Source organism: Pinus tabuliformis, chromosome 6 (genome assembly GCF_031772625.1).
Source record: "Pinus tabuliformis cultivar Carrire ecotype Pingquan chromosome 6, CPIR1, whole genome shotgun sequence".
Lineage (NCBI taxonomy): Eukaryota > Viridiplantae > Streptophyta > Pinopsida > Pinales > Pinaceae > Pinus > Pinus tabuliformis.
Window position 1 is genome coordinate 1,097,623,654 of NC_142292.1, and position 24,979 is coordinate 1,097,648,632.

Below are 24,979 nucleotides of genomic sequence, written 5' to 3' on the forward strand. Positions count from 1 at the left end.
TCGGATGTTGTTGCTGAAAGCCAAACTTTGACAAGATCTAACGAAGCCACAGGGCTTCCTTACTAGCTTCTACGGAAATGGCACTTTGTTTCTTGCAAGCCCATGTAATAGGTCCAGAACCAAGAATGAAGATATAACCTACAATAGACTTCCGATCATCAAGGTCACCAGCCTAATTGGAATTAGTGAAACCAACCAATAGAGGAGATGCTTCTGCATTGTAATGAATCCCAAACTGAATTGTACCTTGAACATAACAAAGTAACCTTTTAGCTGCTTTCCAATGACTTTCATGTGGGTTTTGCATAAACCGAGCAATAAGGCCAACAACAAAGGAAAGCTCACGACGGGTATGGGTTAGATACAAAAGTTGTCCTACAAGCTGATGGTATAAGATAGCATCAACTTTAGCGGAAGTACAAGTGACTGAAAGTTTGGCTCCAGACTGAAAGGGAGAAGGGGCTGGCTTACAGTCTTCCATGTGAAAGTGGTGTAAAATATCACAGGCGTACTTGGACTGGGAAAGGGAAATACCTTCCTTGGATTGCCTAACTTGAAGACCAAGAAAATAATGCAAGTGTCCTAAGTCTGTCATTTCAAACTTCTTTTTAAAGCTGGACTTCACATGGTTTATAAGGTTGGGATCACTACCAGTGAGGATAAGATCATCAACATAAAGAACAAGAATGATAAGAGACTTACCCACTTTCTTGGCGTAGACAGTATTGTTAGAATGACATCTAGAAAAGCCAGTATCTAAAGGAAAGCTATCCATTTTGGAATACCAAGCCCAAGGGGCTTGCTTGAGACCATAAAGGGATTTCTTAAGCCGACATACAAGGTTGGAGTCTGTTTGTATAAAGCCAAGAGGTTGTTCCATATAGGTTTCTTCATGCAAGTCCCCATGCAAGAAGGCATATTTAACATCCATCTGATGGACTTCCCATTTTAAAGAGGCAACAAGGGAAAGAACAAGGCGGATAGAATTCATTTTGGAAACAGGGGAGAAGGTTTCAATATAGTCAATGCCTTCAGATTGTGAAAAACCCTTAGCAACAAGACGAGCTTTATGTTTATCAACTTTTCCATCTAGTCCAAACTTGGTTCTGTAAACCCATTTGCATCTTCAAGTTTTCGTCCCTTTGCAAAAGGAACAAAATCCCATGTATCATTTGCCAATAATGAACGATATTCTTCATTTAGAGCTACGTCCCAATCTGGATGGCCTGAAGCTTCTGCAAAGGTGTCAGGATCATAATTCGCTGAAGCTTGAGCTAGTAAAGAAGAGGCTCTATCAAACTGAGAACGTCTGCGACGCTGATTTGTAGGATCACCTGCGAGAGCACCTGCTACATCTTGAGTAGCGCGGACCCATTTTGGAAGCTGAGGAGATGAAGGAGGATCCCGAGAAGGTGGGGGAGGATTGTCATCCTCGCTGTCATCATCTGAAGAAGAAATATTTTCAGAAGTAGAAGGGATAAAGAGAGGCGTCACATCCACCGAACTAGGCTTATAGGCCGATATATTTTCAACAAACTTTACATCTCTTCTAGTAATAACACTTTTGGATTTAGGTGGAAGAAGTCTATATCTTTTGACATCTTTGGAATATCCAACAAAAATACATTTTTCACTCTTAGGATCTAAGGCTTTATGTTTCTCATCTGGAATATGGGCCCATGCTTTACTTCCAAAAACACAAAAGTGATTTACATCTAGTTTAATTGAGCTCCATGCTTCTTCTGGAGTGATATTCTTTAAAACCTTAGTAGGAGTATGATTTACTATGTAATTTGCACAGTTAATTGCTTTTGCCCAAAAATTAAGACTAAGTCCTTTAGATTGAAGCATACAATTAGCCATTTTCTTTAAGGTGTGATTCTTCCTTTCAGCTATACCATTTTGTTGTGGAGTATATGGAATAGTATGTTGCATTTGAATTCTATGCTTAGTGTAAAAGTTGATGAATTTGTTGTTAACATATTCTCCACCATTATCATATCATAGCTTAAGAATTTGATGTCCAGATTGTTTCTCAACAAAGGCCTTAAAGGCCAAGAACATGTTAAATACTTCACTCTTGAGTTTTAAGAAGTATACCCAAGTGCGTTTGGAGAAATCATCAATGAAAGTTAAGAAATACTTGTAGCCAGAGAATGAAACAACTGGAAGTGGACCACATAAATCACTATGTACAAGCTGTAAAGGGGCTAATGCATGCCAAGAGGCACGTTTTTCAAAACTATCTCGATGATGTTTTCCAAGTACACATCTGGAACAAACACCATCTCTGCAAGATACCATAGGAAGATCTGTCACCATATTTTCTTTACATAGATTTTGAAGGGAGCGATAGTTTAAGTGACCAAATCGCTCATGCCAAAGTTTGCTCATTTCATCATTATGAGCAACAAATACCGAGGGAAGAGTTGATGACCCAAAGTCATTAAACTTATATGACCTTGTAGAATCATCAACAATTCCAGTAGCTAAAATCTATCTAGGATCTCTTAGGTCCTTAATTACGACATCGTGAGGTGAAAATTCAACGGTTTTACCTTCACCTGAATGAGTTATCTGATATACAGATAGAAGGTGGTAGGATAAGCTTGGAACACATAATACATCATTAAATTGACCATTGTCTAGATAAATAGTTCTAGTCCCTACAACACTAAGAGATCTATCATCACCAACATATATATTTTTGGTGTTACAATCATTTAAAGAAGAAAACATGGCTTTGTTTTTGGCCATGTGATAAGAAGCTCTAGAATCAATGCGCCATTCATGAGAATGAGAAGAAGAAGATACATTTAGTGCATAACCAGACCAAGATGCTTGACAACCACATGTAGAAAATGTTATTCTTGAAGATGAAATTGAAGTTGAAGAGTGCTCTAAATGGATGTTATGCTTCTTCATTGTTGCTTCCAAGGCTTCCATCTTTTTAAAGCATTTGGATTCTAAGTGGTCATCTCGATTACAAAAGTTGCAATGTTTATCAGTCTTCATCCCTTTGTTTTTATTTGCCTTATCATTTTGTTGAATTGATTTTTCATTTTGTTGAGACTGAAACTGCTTAGGACCCTTGTTTGGTTTAGGACCATTCTTTTTAGGATTCTGCTTCTTAGGATTGTTTGAAATTGGTTGTTGCTGGGTTGTTAAGGCTTTCTTAGAAGAGTTTCCAGTATTAAGAAGACCAAGATGTAAGAGTTTTTCTTGTTCTCTTATTAAAGAATCACAAAAGGCATCAAAAGAGGGGGACTTGTAGGCTTGTCCTTGAGAAATAAAAGCTTCTCTAGTAAAATGGAAGGTGGAAACAAACATAGAGTAGGCTGGTCCTAACTTAGTAAGAATGGAATAAATAAGGCTACCATCTTCTTTCTTAACCTTAACACCTTCCAAGAGAAGTTTAAGGGTCTTGAATTTGGACAAAAAATCTTCAATGGAAGAAAAATTATTAGGGTCCAATGTAAGCAACTCATTTTCGAGTTGATGGGCTCTAATTTCATTTTTAATTCCAAAAACTTTATTGAGTTGTTTCATTGTTTTATCAGTGGTATCAAGTTCTGTGATATGGAATATAAGGTCTGGAGAAATAGACATCTCTATCAACCCACGTGTTTGATCTTGCTTATTTTTGCATTTGACTGTCTTATCTTCATCTTTAGGTTTAGATTCTTGGCCTTCGACTATTCTATAAAGACCTTTACTTCTAAGTAAATCCTCCATGTAGGACACCCATTGGAAGTAGTTGGTGTTGTCAAGAATAACTTGGCATGGACTTTCCATTGTAAAAGAAACTGAAGCTGTAGATGATGAAACTAAGTGTTCCAATGGAAAGATCTCGAAAAATTACGTCGATTCAAAAAAAACGGCTCTAAAAATGGGTCCTGGATGAAGAAGTTATGAATTTTTGAAGATGTCGATGATGTGAATTATAATGTTATATAAAAAAAAAAATGCTCCCTTTCCAAACTTAATCTAATTAGCTCACTTTAAAAAAAAAATTATGTGACCCAGTTTTATAAATAAGTGAAAGTCATTTTTACAATGGTACTTTATGAGTTACCCACTAAATTGTAACTTAAATAAAAGATAAAGAGACTATAGAATTATAAGTGACTCAATTTTTATAATGGGTGAGAACACTTTTACATAAAGTAACTTTAAAACATAAGTTACATGTGCTTTTTGAAAAAGTAACTCAACAAAAGGAAAGACTTGAACCCAAAACCTCTATTCTCATAAAGTAACTTTGGACCAAGTGAGCTAGTTTAAAAGGTTAGTAATTTTTTGAAAAGAGAAAAGGCATTTTTTTTTTAGTCACTGAAGCTTTGGAGTGCGTGCTTACTTGAGAAATATCTTTTTTCCTACAAAACAAAAAACCACACAACCCAAAACGGACATGCAAAAAAAACCAAACCTTACAGCTTGAAGTTAGATTTCGCCGGAAACTAAATATTTTCCTCAATGTTTCTGATTTTCCGAGGTCACATTAAGGCGCGGCGGAAAAGAGCATACTCATGAGAAAAATCCTTTCTATTTCTGATTTGCCTAGGTCGCACAGAGTCGTGGGGCAAAGAGCATACCCATAAATGAAAGGTATAGATCCGTTAATAAAAAAATAGATAGATAAATAAACCGAAATAAACAGAGAGATAAATAACTAAAACTACAAATAAAGACTGTATACCTCCAAATCTTAAAAATGACGTAGCTAGGGCTATTGGAAACCTTTTCGCGTGAAACGAAAGGGGTTCCTCACTGGAACAGATGCTCCTAACACAATAGAGCAGTCCTCTTGGCCTGAAAGCGGTCAAAAACAGTAGATCTAGGAAACGACAGTCGGATGCAGTTGTACCGACTTCGGATTTGGATCACCAACGGATGCGGCCCTCAAATAGCTCTGATACCATGTAGGAATTTACAGGGTAAGTTCCTCAGATAGAACACCAAAGGACACCGCTCACAAACAGATCACAGATCAATACACCAGTATTCTTGACGTGGTTAAAACCCTCAAAGAGGGAAACAATCCACGGCCTGAGCCAACGCGGCCACTTCAGGCAATTTATTAATGTAAAAGAAAGAAAATTTACATAAGCTTCTCTCATGAACGGTCACTTTACAAATGACTCTCCATGCTCTTTAAATAGAGATCGTGGACCAATCGGGTGTTAAGCCACGAATCAAGTGTTGATAATATCGGGGAGAGAATGAACCATCGGATCACTTCATGTCTAGAACATATCGTGACCGTCGGATTGTAAGTTACAAAAGTATATAGTAAAGAAACACACTTTACCTAACTCTACACTAGACCAAGTTATACTTAACTATTTCTTATGTGTCGGAATATCCTAACAGATTCTGTTAAAGAGGTAGAGTTGAAATCATCCTTATAAAAATCATAGTTGCTGCCAAGAAAAAAGCACTGGTAAAGCAAACTGAAGACGATAACAAACTTATGTGCATCCAGTGGATCTCTGATAGATCCATGGTCTCACATAGTTATTAACCTTAGACCTTAAACTGCCAGAGATTTGTATCCATACTGGCATAGAAATGGAACTAGGGCATTTTTTTGCTTCAAACCATTTTCAGAGAATTGAAGAGGTCATCTTGCACATATAGTATAGGAGAGGGCAACAAATATGTTGAACTTCGCTTTCCTGCACATATAGCATAAGAGAGGGCAATTGCCTTTTCTCCTACCTATCTAAGTTGTTGTAGATGACAAGAGCACTGAAAAAAATCTGATTTTGCATGGGAAAGAAATAAACCACAAACTATGCAAAGAAATGAGCTCTGGATAATATGGAATGACATGATTTGAACCGATGTTGCGAAAATCACGATCGGGATTAAATCGGAGAGGGGAAAAAATCGGAAAATACAAAAATATTCATTTTTTTTCAAATTTTTAATATCTAAAGCATCTACAACATAAAATAAATACATTGACACATAAATATGATAAAAGAACTAATATATAAGATGTGTAATATCATTTTTAGTGCTATATCACACATAACAGTGAATCATGCCCTGAATAGTAAGTCCTGACTCCTGAGTCCTAAGTCCCAACTCAGCCTCAAAATATCAACAAAAAATATAATAATGTATCTCATATCATGTGTCATAATGTCATATACAATGAAATGAACCAAATAACTAATACTACTGATTTCCTCTGCCCCTCTTGCGAGAAAATGCAATAGCTTTCCCTTTCCCTCTAGATGTAGATGCCGATTAAGTTGGCAGTGGACTCTGTTGTGCTCTAGAAGTTGAAGAACTAGGAGCTACAGGAGGTAGACCACGTCCTCTACTGGTGGCAACGGTAGCTTGGGTAGGTGGTGTCACCTCCTCCTGTTGCTCCTCCTCAACCTCCTCCCCCCCCTCTACGCCTTCCACTACCTCTTGCTCTAACCAATCATCGACAAACTCCATGAGAAGCCTCTTGGCTTCAACCCTCCATGCAACAGTGGTGTCAATCCCATCCAATGAGATGGCCTCCATATCAGGTATCCTCTCAAGTTGCCTCACTCACAATCGAAGATTGTAGTAGACGTAGACCATGTCATTAAGTCGTTGGGACTCCAACCTGTACAAAGATCATAAATTAATAATTATGAAAAAAATATTATTTAATGAATTCAAAAAATTAATTGGAAATTTGGAATATTTTAAGTTTTAATTTTAACCTGTTGCGCTGCTTGTTGTGTATTTTTTCAAATACAATCCAGTTGCGCTCGCATCCTGAGGAGCTACATGTCTAGCTGATGATACGAATGGCAAGCTTTTGCAGATGGGGTACTCTGACACCATAGCGAGTCCACCATGCATCTACAACAAAATTACAAATAAGATAAACATAGGAGAAAAATGAAATTTGAAAGTTGAAGCAAAGTATGAAGTTATGAACTTGAAGAGAATGAAATTTGAAACAAACTAAACAATATCTGGCATTTTAGTCTTCCCATCAACCACAGCCATCTCAAAGCTAAATGTGCCACTTGCCATCCTGTATATCTCCATTTCTTTGGAGATTTCTGCACGTTCTGCTGGAGATCGCACCATCCTCTGAACACAGGTTAAGAATCCATCCATGATCTCAACATCAAATAAGAACCCACGTGGGTAAGAAAATGTGGGGTTCAGGTAGATACCTGCAGCATGAATGGGACGATGGAGTGTGTTGTCTCATCATTCATCAATCACTTCCCATAGGAGGAGTTGTTTCTGAAACCCCTCATCTCCCTTATCAACATAGTAGGCCCGAATGGATTCTTTGGTCCTGTCCATGGCCCCATACAAATAGCCCATTGCAAGCTTGTAACCATCAACTAATTGAAGAACCTTTACCAAAGGTTCAGTAATGCTGCACACCTCCTGCACTCCAGCTCAGAAGTTTTCCTGGTATGAAACTAATCTGCATATGGCCTCTCCCTCTAGTTTGCAGCTAAATGTCAAAGCATGCCACTCATTTGAAAGAAACATTCTCTTCACATCCCACATAGAATTCAAGAGGGATTGAAGAGATATGAAACTGGTGGCAAACCATGTAATGGTGGAGCGCACCAACTCCTTGTTGTTAGTGAATTTTCTCTTCAAGCTAAGCACAAATGCATGATTATATATAAATTTTGTAATGCTTTTTGATGAGTCAACAATATCCTTGACAAAGGAAATTTTTCCTATGTCCTTCAACATCAAATCAATACAATGTGCAGCACAAGGTGTCTAGAATAAAGTAGGATGCCTCTCCATAAGCATCTTGCCAGCAACAACATAATTTGCAGCATTGTTCGTTGTGACTTGGACAACATGCTCTGCACCCACCTCCAAAATAAACACATCCAGCAAATCACATAATAATTTTGCATCTTTGATATGTGAAGATGCATCAATAGATTTCATAAACATTGTTCCCTTGGGACAATTAACCAGGAAGTTTATAAGGGTTCTCCCCTTTTGGTTGGTCCAACCATCTGACATCACAGTGTATCCTATTTGTGCCCATGATGCCCTAAACTCCTCCAATCTTTTGGTGCAATCAACCTTTTCATTGAAGAATGCGGCCTCTAAAGTCATCATAAGAAGGGATTTTGTACCCTGGGCCAACGATTGCAATAGCATCAACAACAGGCTGGAAAAATGGATTATTTTGTGCAACGCTAAAAGGAATATCACTCCAAAGGAGAAACTTGCCCAACAACTTGTCAGCTTATTTTTTCTCATCTTTTTTAAGCATTGAAGTGATAGATGGTTGTGAGCCAACCGTGGTTCTCGGAACAAAAAATGATGATGTTGATGCTACAGGGTTGGTTGTAGATATTGATGCTGAAGTAGAACCAGAGCCACTTTCATATTCATCTCCTAACACTCTCCCTGCTAGTTGCTTCCTCAAATTTGACTTGGATAGTTTGGCTTGCTCTAATTCTTCCAATGATCTGAGAGCTCTTAAGATGATTTCCGCGTTTGTATTGGTGCAAGGCCCTACCTCATGTCCAGGGATTTGTGCAAGGTGATACTTCAATCTATAAACCTCCCCTGTCATATGATGCCCACACAACTTGTAAGACAAGTTTGATCTATCAAACTTTCCATCAGGTTCACCAAATTCCCACGGAGGGTCCAATTTCATTGGCATGTTTGTAACTCGGTTGAACTCTTGAGTTTTAATGTAAGATGAAGCTTGAAGTTGAAACTTGAAACTTGAACCTATGGCACAAGAAGAATTGCAAAATTAGAAAAATTAAAAAATAAAATTACATACATGACACAACACATTGAATTTTTGACAACAACAAAAAAAATCTCAACTCAATCCAACAATAATAGAAAAAATGCACATTCAAATCTATGTCACAAGGTTCGTCGAACTTTAACCCTGAAGTTCGAATTTTGGCGAACCTTAAAAAAATTTGAGGTTTGGCGAACCTCATCGAACCTCCAAGCCCTTGACCAAGTCCATAGATCAAAACTCATAACTTCATGTCACAACTCAAGCTTGTAATTTATCCTTGCAGTTTCCATGTCCGTGATGGCGTTTTTGATGTTGGTTGCTTACTATTTTATCATATAATTCATTTTAAATTAACATATGTATATATAGACGAACCTAATGGCGAACCTCATCAAAAAATTCGAACTCAAACCGAACCTAATCATTGACGAACCCGAACCATGTGACATTGATTCAAACCCAATAAAAAATCATGCAAAAAAATAGAGCACAAGAAAAAATTAAACTAACAAATCTAACAATCAAGTTTTTGCATTTTTTACCAAAATGAACCTTCTCCACTCTATGCAACAAAAATGAAAAAAAAAACACCATCAAATCCACTCAAAAATCATCGATAATCAATGGGTTATAGAAACCCAAGCAAAAACAAGAAAAAAGAAAAAAAAAAAAGGTGGCCAAATTTGGTGCCCATACCTGGAAACCACGGTTTGGCGAAGAAATTTGGTCCAAACACGAGTTTCTCTTGCTTGGGATGCTAAAATCTCTCCTTTTTCTCCTCTTCTGTCCTAGTAGTCGCCTTCCTCTCCTCCTCAATTCTCAAACAAGTCCGATGTCTGCTAAAAATGAGAAATAAAACCCATGAAATGGCTTATAAAACATGCTGTCTTGGAGGGCCATGATTTCTTCCGCTCGAATTGCAATTTTTTGGTAAAAATCGCGATTTTTTCGAGAGGAAAAAAAAAAGAAAACTAACAAACAAAACAAAACAAAACAAAAAACAAAACAAAACAAAAAACGGGCGATTAAAGCAGCAGACTTAAAAAATCGTGATTTTTTGAAAACATCGTGATGTTCGCGACACTGATTTGAACTTGCTGTGGCAGTCATAACATATAATAACTTGGAGAAATTGTAGCACCCTGAAAATTGCACTCAGAGAGTATGCATAGCAAAAAAAAATTGATTTCAACTCTAATCACTGATATGCTGCATATGAAAAATAGTCAGCTCTGGATATGTAAAGAAGCTTCTTGTTAGACTACCACCTCTCAAGAACATACCCACAGTGCTTGACTGAAAAATTTAGCAGTGAAAAGAAGATATATCTATTGTCAGCTCTGCATACATAAAGAAGCTTCTTGTCAGACTACCCCACCTCTCAGCAAGATACCTACAGTGCATGACTGAAAAATAGGGCAGTGAAAAGATAAGCCATTGTTGTGTTCTGATAATTTTGAGCAAAGAAATATACTTGTGCTACAATGAATAGATCAATAGCAAATGAGCTGGGGCACACTATTTAGAATTTAGATGTGTAAAAGATGCCTTTACTTTCCAGTCCATGAAACCCTTTAGAACAAGAGAACAATCCATGATAACAACATCCTCAATTAGATATCATCCGAAGCTGTCATAACCTCTTTAAGACAAGAGCCATTCTCACCAGCAGATATTTCAATATACACAAGGCAAGGCTCAGCTTGCTCTGATACCATGTTAGGATTTGAGGATGAGTCTGAGGTAACAGAGTAGGACAGTGGGATCTTTATGAGAAGATCCCAAAGAGTGTATTGTATTGTGTCTCGCATTGTGTGTATATTGTGCACACTGCATTGTATCAAGTGCAAATAGAGCTTCACCAATAAATAGGTTTAGTGTTTACACCTAAGACCACAAAGGGTGGGACTGCAATAACCATAAATAAATTGGTCCCAAAGGTCCAACAGACCCCTTAAGTTGGGTTTACATTAAATATTCTCACACTAAATCTAATAGGGTTTGTTCTATTAGCAGTAAATGATCTGTGGATTGAACTTTTGTAATTCTTAGGTTCACTGTAGAAGATCTGTTTTTTTTATCAAGCAAAGTGACAGTGTTTCTGGTCTGTTTGCAGATAATCAGCCAAATATCAAATGAAACTAGAGCTTCACCAATAAATAGGTTTAGATTTTACCCCTAAGGCCACAAAGGGTGGGACTGCAATAACCACAAATGTTTAACCATAAATGAATTGGTCCCAAAGGTCCAATAAAAGTATTAACCTCTCAAGTTGGGTTTATGTTAAATAATCTCACACTATTTCTAATAGGATTTGCTCTATTAGCAGTAAATAATCTGTGGGTCGAACTTTTGTAATTCTTATATTCACTGAAGATCTTTTTTTATCAAGTGACAGTGTTTTTGGTCTATTTGCAGATAATCAGCCAAGTTTCTTGTGGTGCAACACATGTGGCAGCTTTGTCTGGAGATGGTGTCCTGCAGACATGGGGTGAAATTTATAGACCTTTTTCTTTCTTTCTTTTTTTCTTTATGGCTTCGAATCACACATCATCTTGGGTGAATAAGGCCAGAATTGTTGCAGATGATTGAGTTTAGATCATTGTTGATTGATCATTTATAATAATAGTTGTGGTCTAGATTATCAGGAGTTTCTTTATTTGCTATGGTGCAGTGTTCTTGATTAAACATGACAAACAATAGTGTTTTATTTATAGATATAGATACATGAAGTATAGCTATTAAATTCAAACAGTATATTTTATTTGGGGAAGTTGAATGATCCTAGTTGCTTTGGCAATGTTGATGGTTAATTTTTTGGTTAGTTCCAGTGGCTTGGTATTAAAACATTAGCTAGAGTGTGTGAACTGTTGTGGAGTTCAATAAATACTACTGTTACTAGAACAGTCTACAAAAATCTAGCAAAATGGATAAAGTAGCAGAAACAAGATTCTGTTGTTCATTTTGAAGAAAGCACACAAAAAAGAGTGTCTAGTATCATCTTCCCTTTTATTTTAATGCCATTGCATTTGTTTGTTTTAACAAACCAGGCTATAATGAATATGGGCAGCTTGGTAGAGGTTTTACTTGTGAAGGATTACAAGGTGCACAAATTGTACATGCATTTCTCAAATTTCTTGATGACGCCCCTGAAAATGTGAAGATTACCCAAGTTGCTTGTGGAGAGTATCATACAGCAGCCATAGCAGACAACGGTGATGTGTAAGTCATCTCAAAATTTCAGAGTGAACTGAAAATTAGTGATATTCTTGAAAGATTCGTTATAGAGAAAATAAGGTGATGAATCACTTCTGGAAGAGCCTTTTCCTTCATGTTATTGAGAGATACTCTGTCTGTAAGATGCTCCATGCTTTTCTTGTTGATCTTGTGGCCCCAAGGTTATGCAGTAATTGGCTTCTTGAATTCTGGGTCACTTGGTACCTGCGAAAAATGATTTTCTTGAATTAGCTTCTGTGGCTTCTTGACCTTACAAATAATATTACTGTTACAAGTAATCTTCCTTCAAGTCTGGAATGTATCTCTTGAAGTGGTGCTCTCATTTATTCTTCTTAAATCTCTAATGTTTTATCTGGTTGGTGTTACATAGCCAAATGCTTGTCACGCATCATATGTTAGTTTTCCTACCAACCTAGCACTTGGTATTTAATTCCTAGTACAAAACTTACTGAATAAACACACAGCTAGGTTCCTGAAAAATTCAGTGGAAGCTAATATAACGATCTCAATCATAAATTCATAATGACACAAACAGATTTCTGCCCAACAAGTTTTTCATTAAAAGGATCCAAACTTATGTGGGTTCCCGTCTTGGAATAATGGCCCGCCTGAGAAAATCTAGAATACAATAACCTAGATCTGATCCAGCAGATCTGCCATAGATCGTTGCTCAATCGCTCTTGCAAATCTAGATCTGCAGCCTCTCTGCACTCCCTCAGACCCAGCACGCTGCTCACTGAGATGCGCCTCACAATCTTGTTCTGTTGCAATGTGTCTTTCTACTCTCCTCAGCCTTGCTTTTATAACTTTACATTGAGCTAAATCCCTAACCCTAACCCTAATTTCAAAGTGATTAACAGTCGAGAATAGATTTCACCTCACTTGAAATCTGTTAGAGAAATCCATAGAAATGGCAGTTAGACAATTTCTCTTATTATGACATCAACTTGTGATGTTTTCATTATTAGTATTAGATCTTTTAATTATCTTTTCTTATCATCAAGATTAATGCCAAGCAACAAATAGAATAGAACACAAGATGCCTGCACGCTGCTAGGGAAAAACTCCTCTCTAGGGGAAATCCCAGTGAAAAATCTTCCTTCAGTAGATTCAAGATGAGATGACCGAGACCCTTACAACTTAGACTCGAGACTCCTCTAAGTCATCCTCCTTTCATTGTGTTTGCATACCATGATCCATGTCACTTTGTTGCATTGAGACTTCATCACCGAGATTTCAGCATTGTCATTACATAGAAACCTCACTATGAGAGCACTGAACTGTGGGAGCATCACTCGAACTGTGGTTATATTGAAATCATCTAAACTCATCCCTGTAATGCCACCGAAACTCTGAAATGCCTTGTCCGAAATTTTCCATAGAGATCACCGAAACTTCCTCTGAAATGCGAATACTAATTTGGTGTAATGTGAAGATCACAGGCTTGTATATATAGTGATATTTCCATCCTAAATGAGCCGATGTGAATCATGAAGAGATGTGTCTTTGTTGTAGGTCAACATGAGATCATTTGATGACTATTCCTTTGAGGGCGACTTGAAGGAGACTTTGAGGAGGTTGACTTGATGATGATCAAGGAGACTTTGATCGAGGAGTCTTTGACCAATAAACAAATTGACTTTGACAATAATCTAAAGCCTACAATGGAGGCTTGGCCTAAGACAAATGACCCAAGCATGAAACCCATGCTTTAATAAGTCAATTTCAATAATAATAAAATTCTTTTTGTTTTTCTTTTGACAAGTATATTACATTTTGACTTCAAGTACAATAATGAAGACCGAACCTAGTTATATTCTCCAACACTCCCTCTTAACTAGGGAGGTATTCATATTTACATATAATCAAAGAGGTACATGGAAGATCTCAAAACACATCATCTATGAAGAAGTTTAGGCACCGCAATGCCATGGACTAGATTCCTGACTAGGGCAATCTATCCATTGGTCTCTCAACAATTTAGGCACCGCAATGCCACAGACTAGATTCCTGACTAGGGCAATCTATCCGAGTGGGACTAAGATGGACTTAAGCTTTCAGCCTCTCTAGGTACCATCAGGCTTACTCGCTAACCAGCAACCCATAGATCCAAGTGCATGTCAGAGCTCAATGACCAACGCCGCCTTTCCAACTTCGGGACCTAGACGTCAACACATTGTCGGCCAGAGGTCATCCCAAGCAATGCTTCACTCACAAAGCCTCATCACCCCTTGATCTAGTAGATCAAGGACAACAAATCTCTCCCGATAAAACCGATCAGTAACTAGCATTCTATCAAAAACCTTTGAGAGATTTACCTGTACAAACACAACCCCAATCAATAATATACTTTCACATGTACATAATCAAATACAAACCTTCAGGGTCTTCCAAACAGCTTGATATTGTTTCTCAACTTTTCATAGTAGGACTATCAACTGAATCTTTGACAGAATATTCCTCAATCATACACTTTCACTTTCCTACTTTATATGCAACAACTTATTCTTTAATCGGATCCTGCTTTCCTTCTCTCACTCATGGCCTTCACTAAAACTTACAGCTGTTAGTCTTGGTCTAGTGCATGACACATGAAGTAGAGAATCATATATGTCACTCCCTCTTAAACAGAGAGGATCTAATTGTTCCTGTACAAGGAATATTCTCAACCATCCTCTTATCCTATGGAGATTTCTTTCATTTAGGGTCCCTCTTAACCTAGGGAGATTTCATCCAGACTCCATCTTAACTTATGGAGTTGTACTTCTTTATGACTTCAGAGAATCTTTCATGGCTTCCATCCTTATTACTTATGAGAGTCATTCATATATCATGCTTATCACATCAACTTTACTTACGATCATCTTCACCAACTTGAAGATGATGTACCTGCACAACTTAGATAGAAAGCACAACCAAAATTATAGAAGCATGAAGTTAGCCATATCAAAATCTTATAACAACGGAAGCATTTCAACTTTACCAACATAATCAACAAGAGACTATATTTCAATACTTTGACCTTAACTCACATTCATAGCTCATCAATCAAACTCATTATGTCTAGGGTTTCAATATTCTTTCAACGACAAGTTCCTTCACATAGCAAACCCTAGAAACAAATCAATGAATCTAACAACTTTCAGAATTCATATTGTAGACCCCTCACTAAGATTTTCATACATATCCTAGATTTCATATATGAGCTTCAACAACCAAAACCAATCACAGCTTAATCGACATCATGACTAGCATCTACTAGAGTTTGATGTAAACCCTAGATTTCCGTTTACAAATTCTTAGCGATCACTATATAAATTCATAAATCCCAAATGGTTACACATACTAGAGAATTTAACTACTACTAGGGTTTCGCTGTTAAACCCTAGATAAACATCATCATAGATCATCAAACTTTAACTAGGGCTTGCTTCCAAACCCTAGGACTCATGACCATTAACACTTAGGTCAACACTTATATCTGGGAATTCATCAGCATATCATAAGCACATCATATGTCAGGCAATATTAATATGTTAGACATATACCGACCTAGAACAGGCTAAAAGGACACATACCTAGGGTTTCATTCCTAGGACTCTAAATACATCACAAGGGTTTTGCTCATAGACCCAACCAAATCCTAAGGATCTAGGGTTTCAATTCATAACATAGCAAACCCTACTTTACCAAAACTTCAAAGGTTTGGGATTTCAGACAACATCATTTCAACCCTAACAAGTTAGGGTTCTCATGATCATACCAAAACCCCAAACATGACATCATCAATATATCAAACATAATAGCAATTTCTTTAGACTTCATCAATAACCCTAAGTAGATTAGGGTTTCATTCATTTTCAACATACCCTTAGGTTAGGGTTTTCCAAAGAACCAGTCTAGGGTTCTATAAAGTCAATTAAGAATATGAGGGGGATAGATTTATCAAGTGATGAATCACCCAAAGCAAGAATCATTATGATTCAATATAGCTGGACATAATGATGTTAGTAATATATTATCAAATGAATAAACATTTATTATAAGGAAATCAATGTTTTGTAGTTTAAGACATACCTTTGTTCCTTGACAAACCTTGTAGGGACTCCTTGAAGTGCCATGATATTTTGTACCTGTAACAAATACTTCTAGACAAAATATGAGATACCTAGAATATGATGTTAGCTCTCAATCTATATTTTCTAACAATGGAGGATGGAATCCTTTATATAAAAATCAAATTTATCTTTCCTTCCAATTAATACTAAGATTTTACTTGACATCCTAGATTGCTTTATAAATCCTAGAAGGTAAGGTTTAAGGTTCTTGTATGTTCTTTTATCTAAACTAGAATTATATGGACCACCTAAGATTTAGACATAATGAATCATCTAAGCTTATAAATATTCGTACCTCGAGTTTACATACCTTGAACTTCTTTAATTGAGAGATCAATGTTTTATAGGACTTGATGCTCTCCCTGGAAACTGTAAACACATTGTTAGATGACTAAAGCACAACAATCACAATACTTGTGTTAGAATCTATTCTCAATCTAGTGAATGTTGTAGAGAAGGCTTACAAGAAAATAGTTGATCACTCTGAATTTAATCCGAACTAGATCATTGTGATATACTGAAACTGTGTCACTTGATTCCACCGAAAACCTTTTGAGCAATATATATCTCTTCTAGATTGTGAATTCATCGATCCTTATTCTCTGAAGGTTGATCCAAATTTCTTCATTGTGATACTACTTCACTGTAATATTACCAGATCTCCTTACTGTAATATATCACCGAGAGTCTCATTGTAGTGCGAGTTCTGTGGTCACTGAAAACATATCGAGATTATTATCATTGCACTGAGATCTTGTCATTGTACTGAGACCCTGTCACAGTGGTAGCATCAAAACCATCTTCTGCAATATATATATAGCGAAGTCATATTTTCATCAAACTGTGTCTTCATCGAAATGAAATGCTTAGAACCCATTCTTGAAAGGACCGAACTGTCTCACTGTAGTAGTATCAAAACTTCCTCTTTGAGATGGCAACACTGAAATATCACTGTGTTGTCACCTTGAGGGATCTTGATTTAATTGTCATGATCTTTAAGACACATGCAAATGGAGCTTCTTACTAAGAGAGATTCAAAGATGTAAAACTGTCTTTGACCTTGACCATAGCTCTGATACCATGTTAGAGAAGTCCATAGAAATGGCATTTAAACGATTTCTCTTATTATGACATTAACTTGTGATTTTTTCATTATTAGTATTAGATCTTTTAATTATCTTTTCTTATCATCAAGATTAATGCCAAGCAACAAATAGAAGATAACACAAGATGTAGGCACGTTGCGAGGGCAAAACCCCTCTCTAGGGAAAAACCCAATCAAAATTCTTCCTTCAGTAGATTCAAGATGAGACAACTGAGACCCTTAGAACTTAGACTCGGGACTCCTCCAACAAGTCATCCTCCTTTCTCTGTGTTTGCATACGATGATCCATGTCACTATGTTATCTTCGATTTCTTGTCACTTTGTTGCATCGAGACTTCATCACCGAGATTTCAACACTGTCATTACATAGAGACCTCACTGTGGTAACATCGAACTGAAGTGGCACCGAACTATGGGAGCATACTACCAAACTATGAGAGTATAATAACAAACTGTGAGAACGCCAAATTGTGGGAGCATCACTCGAACTTTGGTTATACCGAAATCATCTAAACTCATCCCTGTAATGCCACCGAAACTCTGAAATGCCTTTGTCTGAACTTCTGTCCTGAGATCACCGAAATTTTCCACAGAACTGAAACTTTCTCTGAAATGCGAGCTACTAAGTTGGTGTAATGTGAAGATCACAAGATTGTATATGTAGTGGTATGTCCATCCTAAATGAGCCGACATGAATCATGAAGAGATGTGTCTTTGTTGTAGGCCGACATGAGTTCATTTGATGACTATTCCTTTGAGGCTGACTTGAAGGAGACTTTGAGGAGGCTGACTTGATGATGATCAAGGAGACTTTGATGGAGGAGTCTTTGACCAATAAACAAATTGACTTTGATAATAACCTAAAGCCTACAATGGAGGCTTGACCTAAGACAAATGACCCAAGCATGAAACCCATGCTTTAATAAGTCAATTTCAATAATAATAAAATTCTTTTTGCTTTTATTTTGACAAGTATATTACATTTTGACTTCAAATACAATAATGAAGACCGAACCTAGTTACATTCTCCAACAAGATCAACGGCTAAGATTAAAGCTTACTAACAAAAATTATTTTACTTTTCCCAAGTTTCTTTTAGCTCAATAAGCCAACATATTAATATGTGTGTTTTCCTCAGTTAGACTTAGGCTAGTTACATCAGCAACTTGCTCACACTTGAGCAAGTGTTCTAAGGAGAATGTGGGTGACTTCTGCATGCCTAGACACAAGGCCTGTACAGAAATACCTACCTAAGCTACAAAAATTAACATCATATTAGGGTAAATTATAAGACATGGGGACTTGGTAAAATGAAGTTGCCTGTACAGAAATACCTACCTAAGCTACAAAAATTAACATCATATTAGGGTAAATTATAAGACATGGGGACTTGGTAAAATGAAGTTTGAACATCTCAGTCATAAATTATTGGCTCTTAAGAAAGATTATGGCACCAGAATTTTGTTAATGATGAGAACGCCAGTAGAGGCACACCCAGAAAGCAATGCTGCCAGATAGAAGATAAGTTCCTTTTTATATAGAGAGATCAGAAATTAGTCATGGATAACATTTTTATCTTGTATGAGTTCAGCCATAGCCATATCATTAACATTATAGAAAATGGAAGACATACATAAAATTTGTTGTGTTTAAATGAATGTGCCATGCAGAGCCAATTGAGAGAAACCAAAGGAGGACTCGATCCTTTATATGGTAGCTTCAAACATAAATAAGAAGAATTTAAAAGAAAATTAAATAAATAAAATTAAAGCCAAAAGAGATTAAATGCAAATACATGGACATTTGAAATTTGAACTAATCAGTTTGAGTTTGATTTGTGCTTATTAAATGTCATTTGACTTTGCTGAAAAGTTTGTGTTCTTTATGCCCCCAGAAACATGCTGGTTCATGTACTTTTGAATCTGTAATAGATCTTTTTCCAAAGGCCAGCCGTACCTATGCAAATGTTTTGAGGACATTCTGAATGAGGGAAGCCACTAGTAATTTAGTAGTCTCTACTGAACTGCTTTATTTCTACTTCAACCAGTGTAGTGAGTGACTAAGCTCTCCCTTCTGATCACCTTCCATCCTATGTTTAGCTCTGCGTAGTTTACTTGCACCAATTACATTCCAGAGATGCACGATCAACAGTTTATGATTGCACTGAGATTTTCACTGAGTTGAAGTAATGCCCTTGTATGATTTCATTCTTTTTGTGCGTACATTCATGAATCTGATGTCATGGCCATTCAAAAGTATGCAATCTAAAAAACTTACCCTCCACACCTATTCGTTGGAGAATGGAGTTTAAATGGATGGAGTTTCAAGGTCTATTTTTTGCTTGAATACGATTCCAATTTAGAAAGAAATGACATATTGTTCATCATAAACTATTAATTTTTAAAGTACTATGTATATTATTCCCTTTTTAATTTTCTTCTGCTCAATGACATTATCCTAATCTTTTTGCCTGTGGGCATCCTGGTAACTTGAGTGATGTAGCGGTGTCAGTTGGTCTTCCTTGAAATCATCATGTATATTATTCCCTCTGTTAATTTTCTTTTGATCACATTTTTGTATTTGCTCGATGAAATTATTCTACTTTTTTCTGGTGAGCTTTCCAGTAAACTTCATTTAGTTTTGTCAGTTGATCTTCTTTAAGGTGTCCTCGTGGTTTGCAGTTATACATGGGGACTAGGACACATGGGCCAGCTAGGTCATCGCTCTCTTCAATATGACAACAAAGAATTGTTGCCTCGGCGAGTTGTAGGTCTGGAGGGTATAAAAGTCAAGGATATTGCTTGTGGTGGTATTCATACATGTGCTGTCACTATGCAAGGATCATTGTATGCATGGGGTGGTGGCCAGGCAGGTCAACTGGGTCTGGGTCCTCAAAATGGTTTCCTTTCATGCATTGCTAATGATACAGAAATGTTCTTACGCAATATCCCCATGTTGGTGCTACCAATTGGTGTCCAACTTGTCACATGCGGTCATTCACATACACTGGTTTCTATGAAAGATGGGAGGATTCTTGGATGGGGCTATAACAGTTATGGTCAGGCGGCTACTGAGAAAACAACATATGCGTGGTATCCATCTCCTGTTGATTGGTAAGTTGGCACATTGGCTGAAAATGTGGTTGCTGGTGCTGTCGATTACTCTGACATTGCAAGAATGTCATTGTTTCATAATATGCTCCCAAGGCTGCCAGAAGGGGTACATACTACAATATGCAATAAGAAGCACCTTGTTTTGTTTACTGTAGGTGTGTTGGAGAAGTACGCAGGCTGGCTGCTGGGGGAGGTCACTCTGCTGTACTCACTCATGCATTTTCACTGAAGGAGCTGTGTGAGTTTAAACTTGCAGACAGTGTTACCTTGTCAAGTGCCCCAAAGATTGAAGAGATTGCATCAAGGACTGGGTCCGATGCACTGGCACGACTTTGTGAAAGATTGAGGTAGTCTTTTAGCTTTTATTGTTTCTTAATGTTACAATAGAAACATACATTAGAAGACAGGAAAACTTTTGTGTCATTCTAACTGTCATGGAAAGTCTGCAGAGAGCAGAAACTGAATGGAGGTGGCCGTATATATGACGAGGAGGAGGATGAGCATGATAGATGACTCTGGAAGTCAAACAGCAAACTGCAGAACTGTCAGTTCGGTACAGATGAGTCCTGGAGGAATGAATGTAATAGCCTTTCCTTGGAGCTGATGTTTTACACCCACATATTTTATAGGGAAACTTGGCTGATCTTGGCTAGTAGCTGTAAAGTTTGCCTAGGCTTTTTGGGTTATCTGCACATTGCAGATGTATTTTAAGACTTTTAGCAGTTGAATAATTGTAAGATAATTAAATTCACAACATTGATCAGAGTTTTTTCTTGGAAATGCCCCTTCATCATATACGTCTATGATGTGATGTGTGCAGAACCACAAAAAAGACGTATCTTTACCGTTTTAATCTCTTTTCAATCCTTCTCTTTATGTTTTGTGCATAGCATAATTTGCATTCAGATCCATGGGAACAAACAAAATTTCTGTTGATATTGTTTTCATTTCTGACAAATTTCTCTGATCGTAAGTAACGATTTCAAGGAATATTGCATGTTTTACAATGTAAGTGCCAAATATCACCGTCCCCTTCAAGGTTGCTACAAGGTGTAATAAATATAATCTCTATAGAGGGAGAACATCCAAGTACTCATTTGATTTAGGTGAGCCTTATGCACCCCTGGGAAGGGCCTTTAGGAGGCCTTCTGACAGGTGCCAGACCTGCCCGGAACAAGCTCACCTAAATAAAATGAGTACTTGGTAGCATAAGGCTTGCCTTTGATTTATGTGATTTATACTGTTTTTTGTTTATCTTATTACTATGATAAAAAAATTGCATGGTTGTATTTAGACATGAATAATGTGTGTTGTGGCCAACCCCTTAAAATGCAAATAACATAACTATTATCACCAGAAATAACCTATGATGGAAACACAACATATACAGCTAGCATCTGCAGTATATTACTTATTTTGTTTCATCAACACAACCGGTATGAGCATGCTTCATGGTGCCTTTCACAGTCAAGGCATGATAATTTGGTTGTATGACGCGAGCAAGTTCATATTTTTGTTTTAGCATATTCACCATTTGAACACATTGAAAGAGAAATTTCAGGGAAGGACAGCTGTATTCTCTTAGTGTTTCCAAGCAAGATGGGACATTGCGTTTACATAATTGTTTTCTTACTCATTAATAGAGGTCTGACTTTAACAAGAAAAAAGAGTTCTTATTTTTTTGTTTATTTGAAAAATCTACTTGTATTAATAGAAAATAAGGTACAATGACAATAAAATGGGCAAATACATAAAGGTCAAAAGAAAATCCTTTAGATCACATTGTGCCTTGATGGAGCAACCATCCACATCCCTTAAAAGAACACACTTCACTTTGAAATGCATAGATAGATCTTTCAACTCAAGGTCATGGAATGGCACAAAAGAGGATAACCTATGGATAAATCCTTCACACTGCAGCTTCAGTACACTGTACAAAATGACCACTAAAATACAGTGCCAAACCCCTCTACATTGGAAAGGACCAATGGAGTCAACATTACCTAATTGCTTCTTTCCAATGGACTTTATTAAAGAAAATATCTGGAGGATGAAAGAAGCTCCAACATTCACGAGCAGCGATACAATTATAAAATAAATGGCAGTCTAAATCTGACGACAATGCAAACAAGTATTACCAATAAATCTTCACTGAGGCATGCATTCCTTAAAGGGCAGGCCCTAGAAGACTAGCAACCATACAGAGGCTCGCACACTATAGGAGACCCTAAAAGACCACATTGTACGGAAGAAATTCACACATTTTTATTTTTCTTCGAAAAGGCTTGAACTTCTATTCAACTTATCTTTGAGAGAAATGTGACTAGATCCAGATGGTTTCTCATACTTACTCATCTTAATCTTGCAAAACAAGGCTTGGAGTAAATATATTTTGTTTGTATTGTCCTCATCCTAGAGTTTTCTAGTGCTGAAAATCACTTTCTTGGAGAACCTCTTTTGGATCGACATAAGCAAGAATATACTGCTGAACATCCATGTGCAGAGATAATGACAAGTCAGATCTAATCATCTCCTAAGACCACTTGAATGACGAGAATGTTAGTCCATTTTCTTCCAAGCTTCCTTGATACTTTGTAACATGGGGAATCCTTCAATTCTGAAATGCTCTAGAGCAATGATGATATCATTGAGCAAAAGGTGATCAATGATCTCGTCCTACTCTTTCCCATTGGAAATGGAAATGTTTAAGCAATAATTTCCAAGTTTCATTATCAAAAGACATCTAACAATGCATTTGGCCAATAAGACAATGCCTTAAAGTTCGATATATAAGTCCTGACCTACATTTTTGTTTAGATCAAGTACAGACTTTTTAGGGCACTAAAGGAAGTGAGTGATTACGCCAAAACTTGGACCACTAGAAGCTCCTTAGTATTTTGTTAGATTTTGATCATGACCACATAAAATTCTAGTTGTGAAAAATAAGCAACATTAGCAAGTCAAGCTTGAGATGAGAAAGAAGAGAGAATGAGAGACCACTCTTTTGACTAAAGAGACAAAGAGACCAATTTGAATTACGAGGTAAAGAGAGCAATGGAATTTCTTGTTATTGCATCCAATGCCATTAGTACATATTTATAACACTCTCTAGGAGAGAGGATCAATGCACATTAGGTTGGGGTTCAAGTTAGTGCATGCATAAAAAGCAAAAAACAACTTTTTAGTGTTAGTTAACTAGCCCCAAAAATGGAGGTGGAGGCAATAATAGAGTTTACTAAGGATAGGATCAGTTAAAAATAAGCGAGAATTGGAGAAAGAACTTGCACGTTCAACTCCTAACTCTAAAATATAACAATACTCCAAAATTAGGACTAAATATTTGGAGATAAGGTTTCCAAGAATAAAAGGATAAGAGGATAAGGTTATCTCCAAAAATGGAAGGGAAGTGCACACATGTAGGAGGAGGATAAGGAAGTAGGTGCCATGTCACAACTTAGTCACTACTCTGTCATTGCCACATGTCATCATATGTGTAAACACCTACTATAAATAGTAGTCATCCTAAATAATTGGTAATGTTCATGTACTCCAACATATTTTTGTCAAACAACTAAAATGAGTAGCTACAAGAAACATAATAAATATGAAGACCTGGTATAATTTTCTCAATGACCTATATTGGTAGTTATAGGAAGGTCTCTAAATATCCACTTTTTGTACCTTATATTGTCCTTTTCGACACCATTCCCATATAGGTGGGTCTAGTGAAAGTTTAATCCCAAAGGGCATTTCTAATTAACATAGAATATTACCATCATGCATGTGGTGCCAAGGTTGCTTCAACCATGGAAATTTGCCTTCAGCATTAATCAACTAATAGTTCATCTTGGAATTACTAACCATTGCCTCAACAATAATGTTGAATGTGTTGAGACATTCTAGTCCTCCATCCACGAGTCATAGAAATCAAGAGTGAGAAGATAAGCATAAGCAAAGTGGTTGTTAATAACGACATTCCCCCTAGATTAGAGATGCCATTAATTTGACCTTGGGTTGTAGAAGGTTCAAACTAGTGGCTCAGGGCATCGTTAGGGAAACACATATAAGGAGGCAAAGGCAGCCTTGCTTGATGGTTTATGCAAATTAATTCTATCTAATAAAGCACCATTGACTAAAGAAAACACTGAAGTGTTAGAGAATAACATTTTCACCATTGAATCTAGTCATTAACCAAATCTTAGCAATGAAAGCATGTATGTAATGAAATATTAGTCCACCCTATCATAAGCCTTATGAAAATCAATTTTAAGAACCTTTTTTTACTAGTGTTCTTAGCCCATGTTCACTTTCTCATGTAGTTAGGAACATATCAAGTAAGAAACATGCTTTGAATAAATCATGTTTGTTTATGATGAACAATCTATGTCACGATCTTCAAAGTAAGAGCCTTGCAAGGTACAATAAGTAATGTGATCAATTGCCATGCACTAATACAATAGCTTGCTAAACTTCTAGGAATAAACTTGATCAACTTTTGATACTAGAACTCACCCAACATTCTTATATAGAACATCTCATGTGCGTCAGCAACATGTCTAGACCATCAATCTTTACACCTTAAAGAATTCATAAGGAAGTCCATCCAAAGCAAGGGATATGTTAGGGTAATTTTTAGGGGCAAAATATAGCC

The 24,979-nt window shown here is 36.9% G+C and overlaps 1 protein-coding gene across 1 annotated transcript in view; it reads left to right on the forward strand.

Annotated features, from left to right (window-relative positions):
* The window catches only part of LOC149262747 (Regulator of chromosome condensation (RCC1) family protein), a 352,438-nt gene that overhangs the window by 258,146 nt on the left and 69,313 nt on the right, over window positions 1-24,979 (forward strand). The window contains exons 5-9 of the mRNA XM_089381793.1: window positions 11,174-11,246; window positions 11,806-11,977; window positions 19,897-20,328; window positions 20,484-20,675; window positions 20,778-20,839. Coding sequence (XP_089237919.1) covers window positions 11,174-11,246; window positions 11,806-11,977; window positions 19,897-20,328; window positions 20,484-20,675; window positions 20,778-20,839 — 931 coding nt within the window. The remainder of the gene's footprint in view (window positions 1-11,173; window positions 11,247-11,805; window positions 11,978-19,896; window positions 20,329-20,483; window positions 20,676-20,777; window positions 20,840-24,979) is intronic.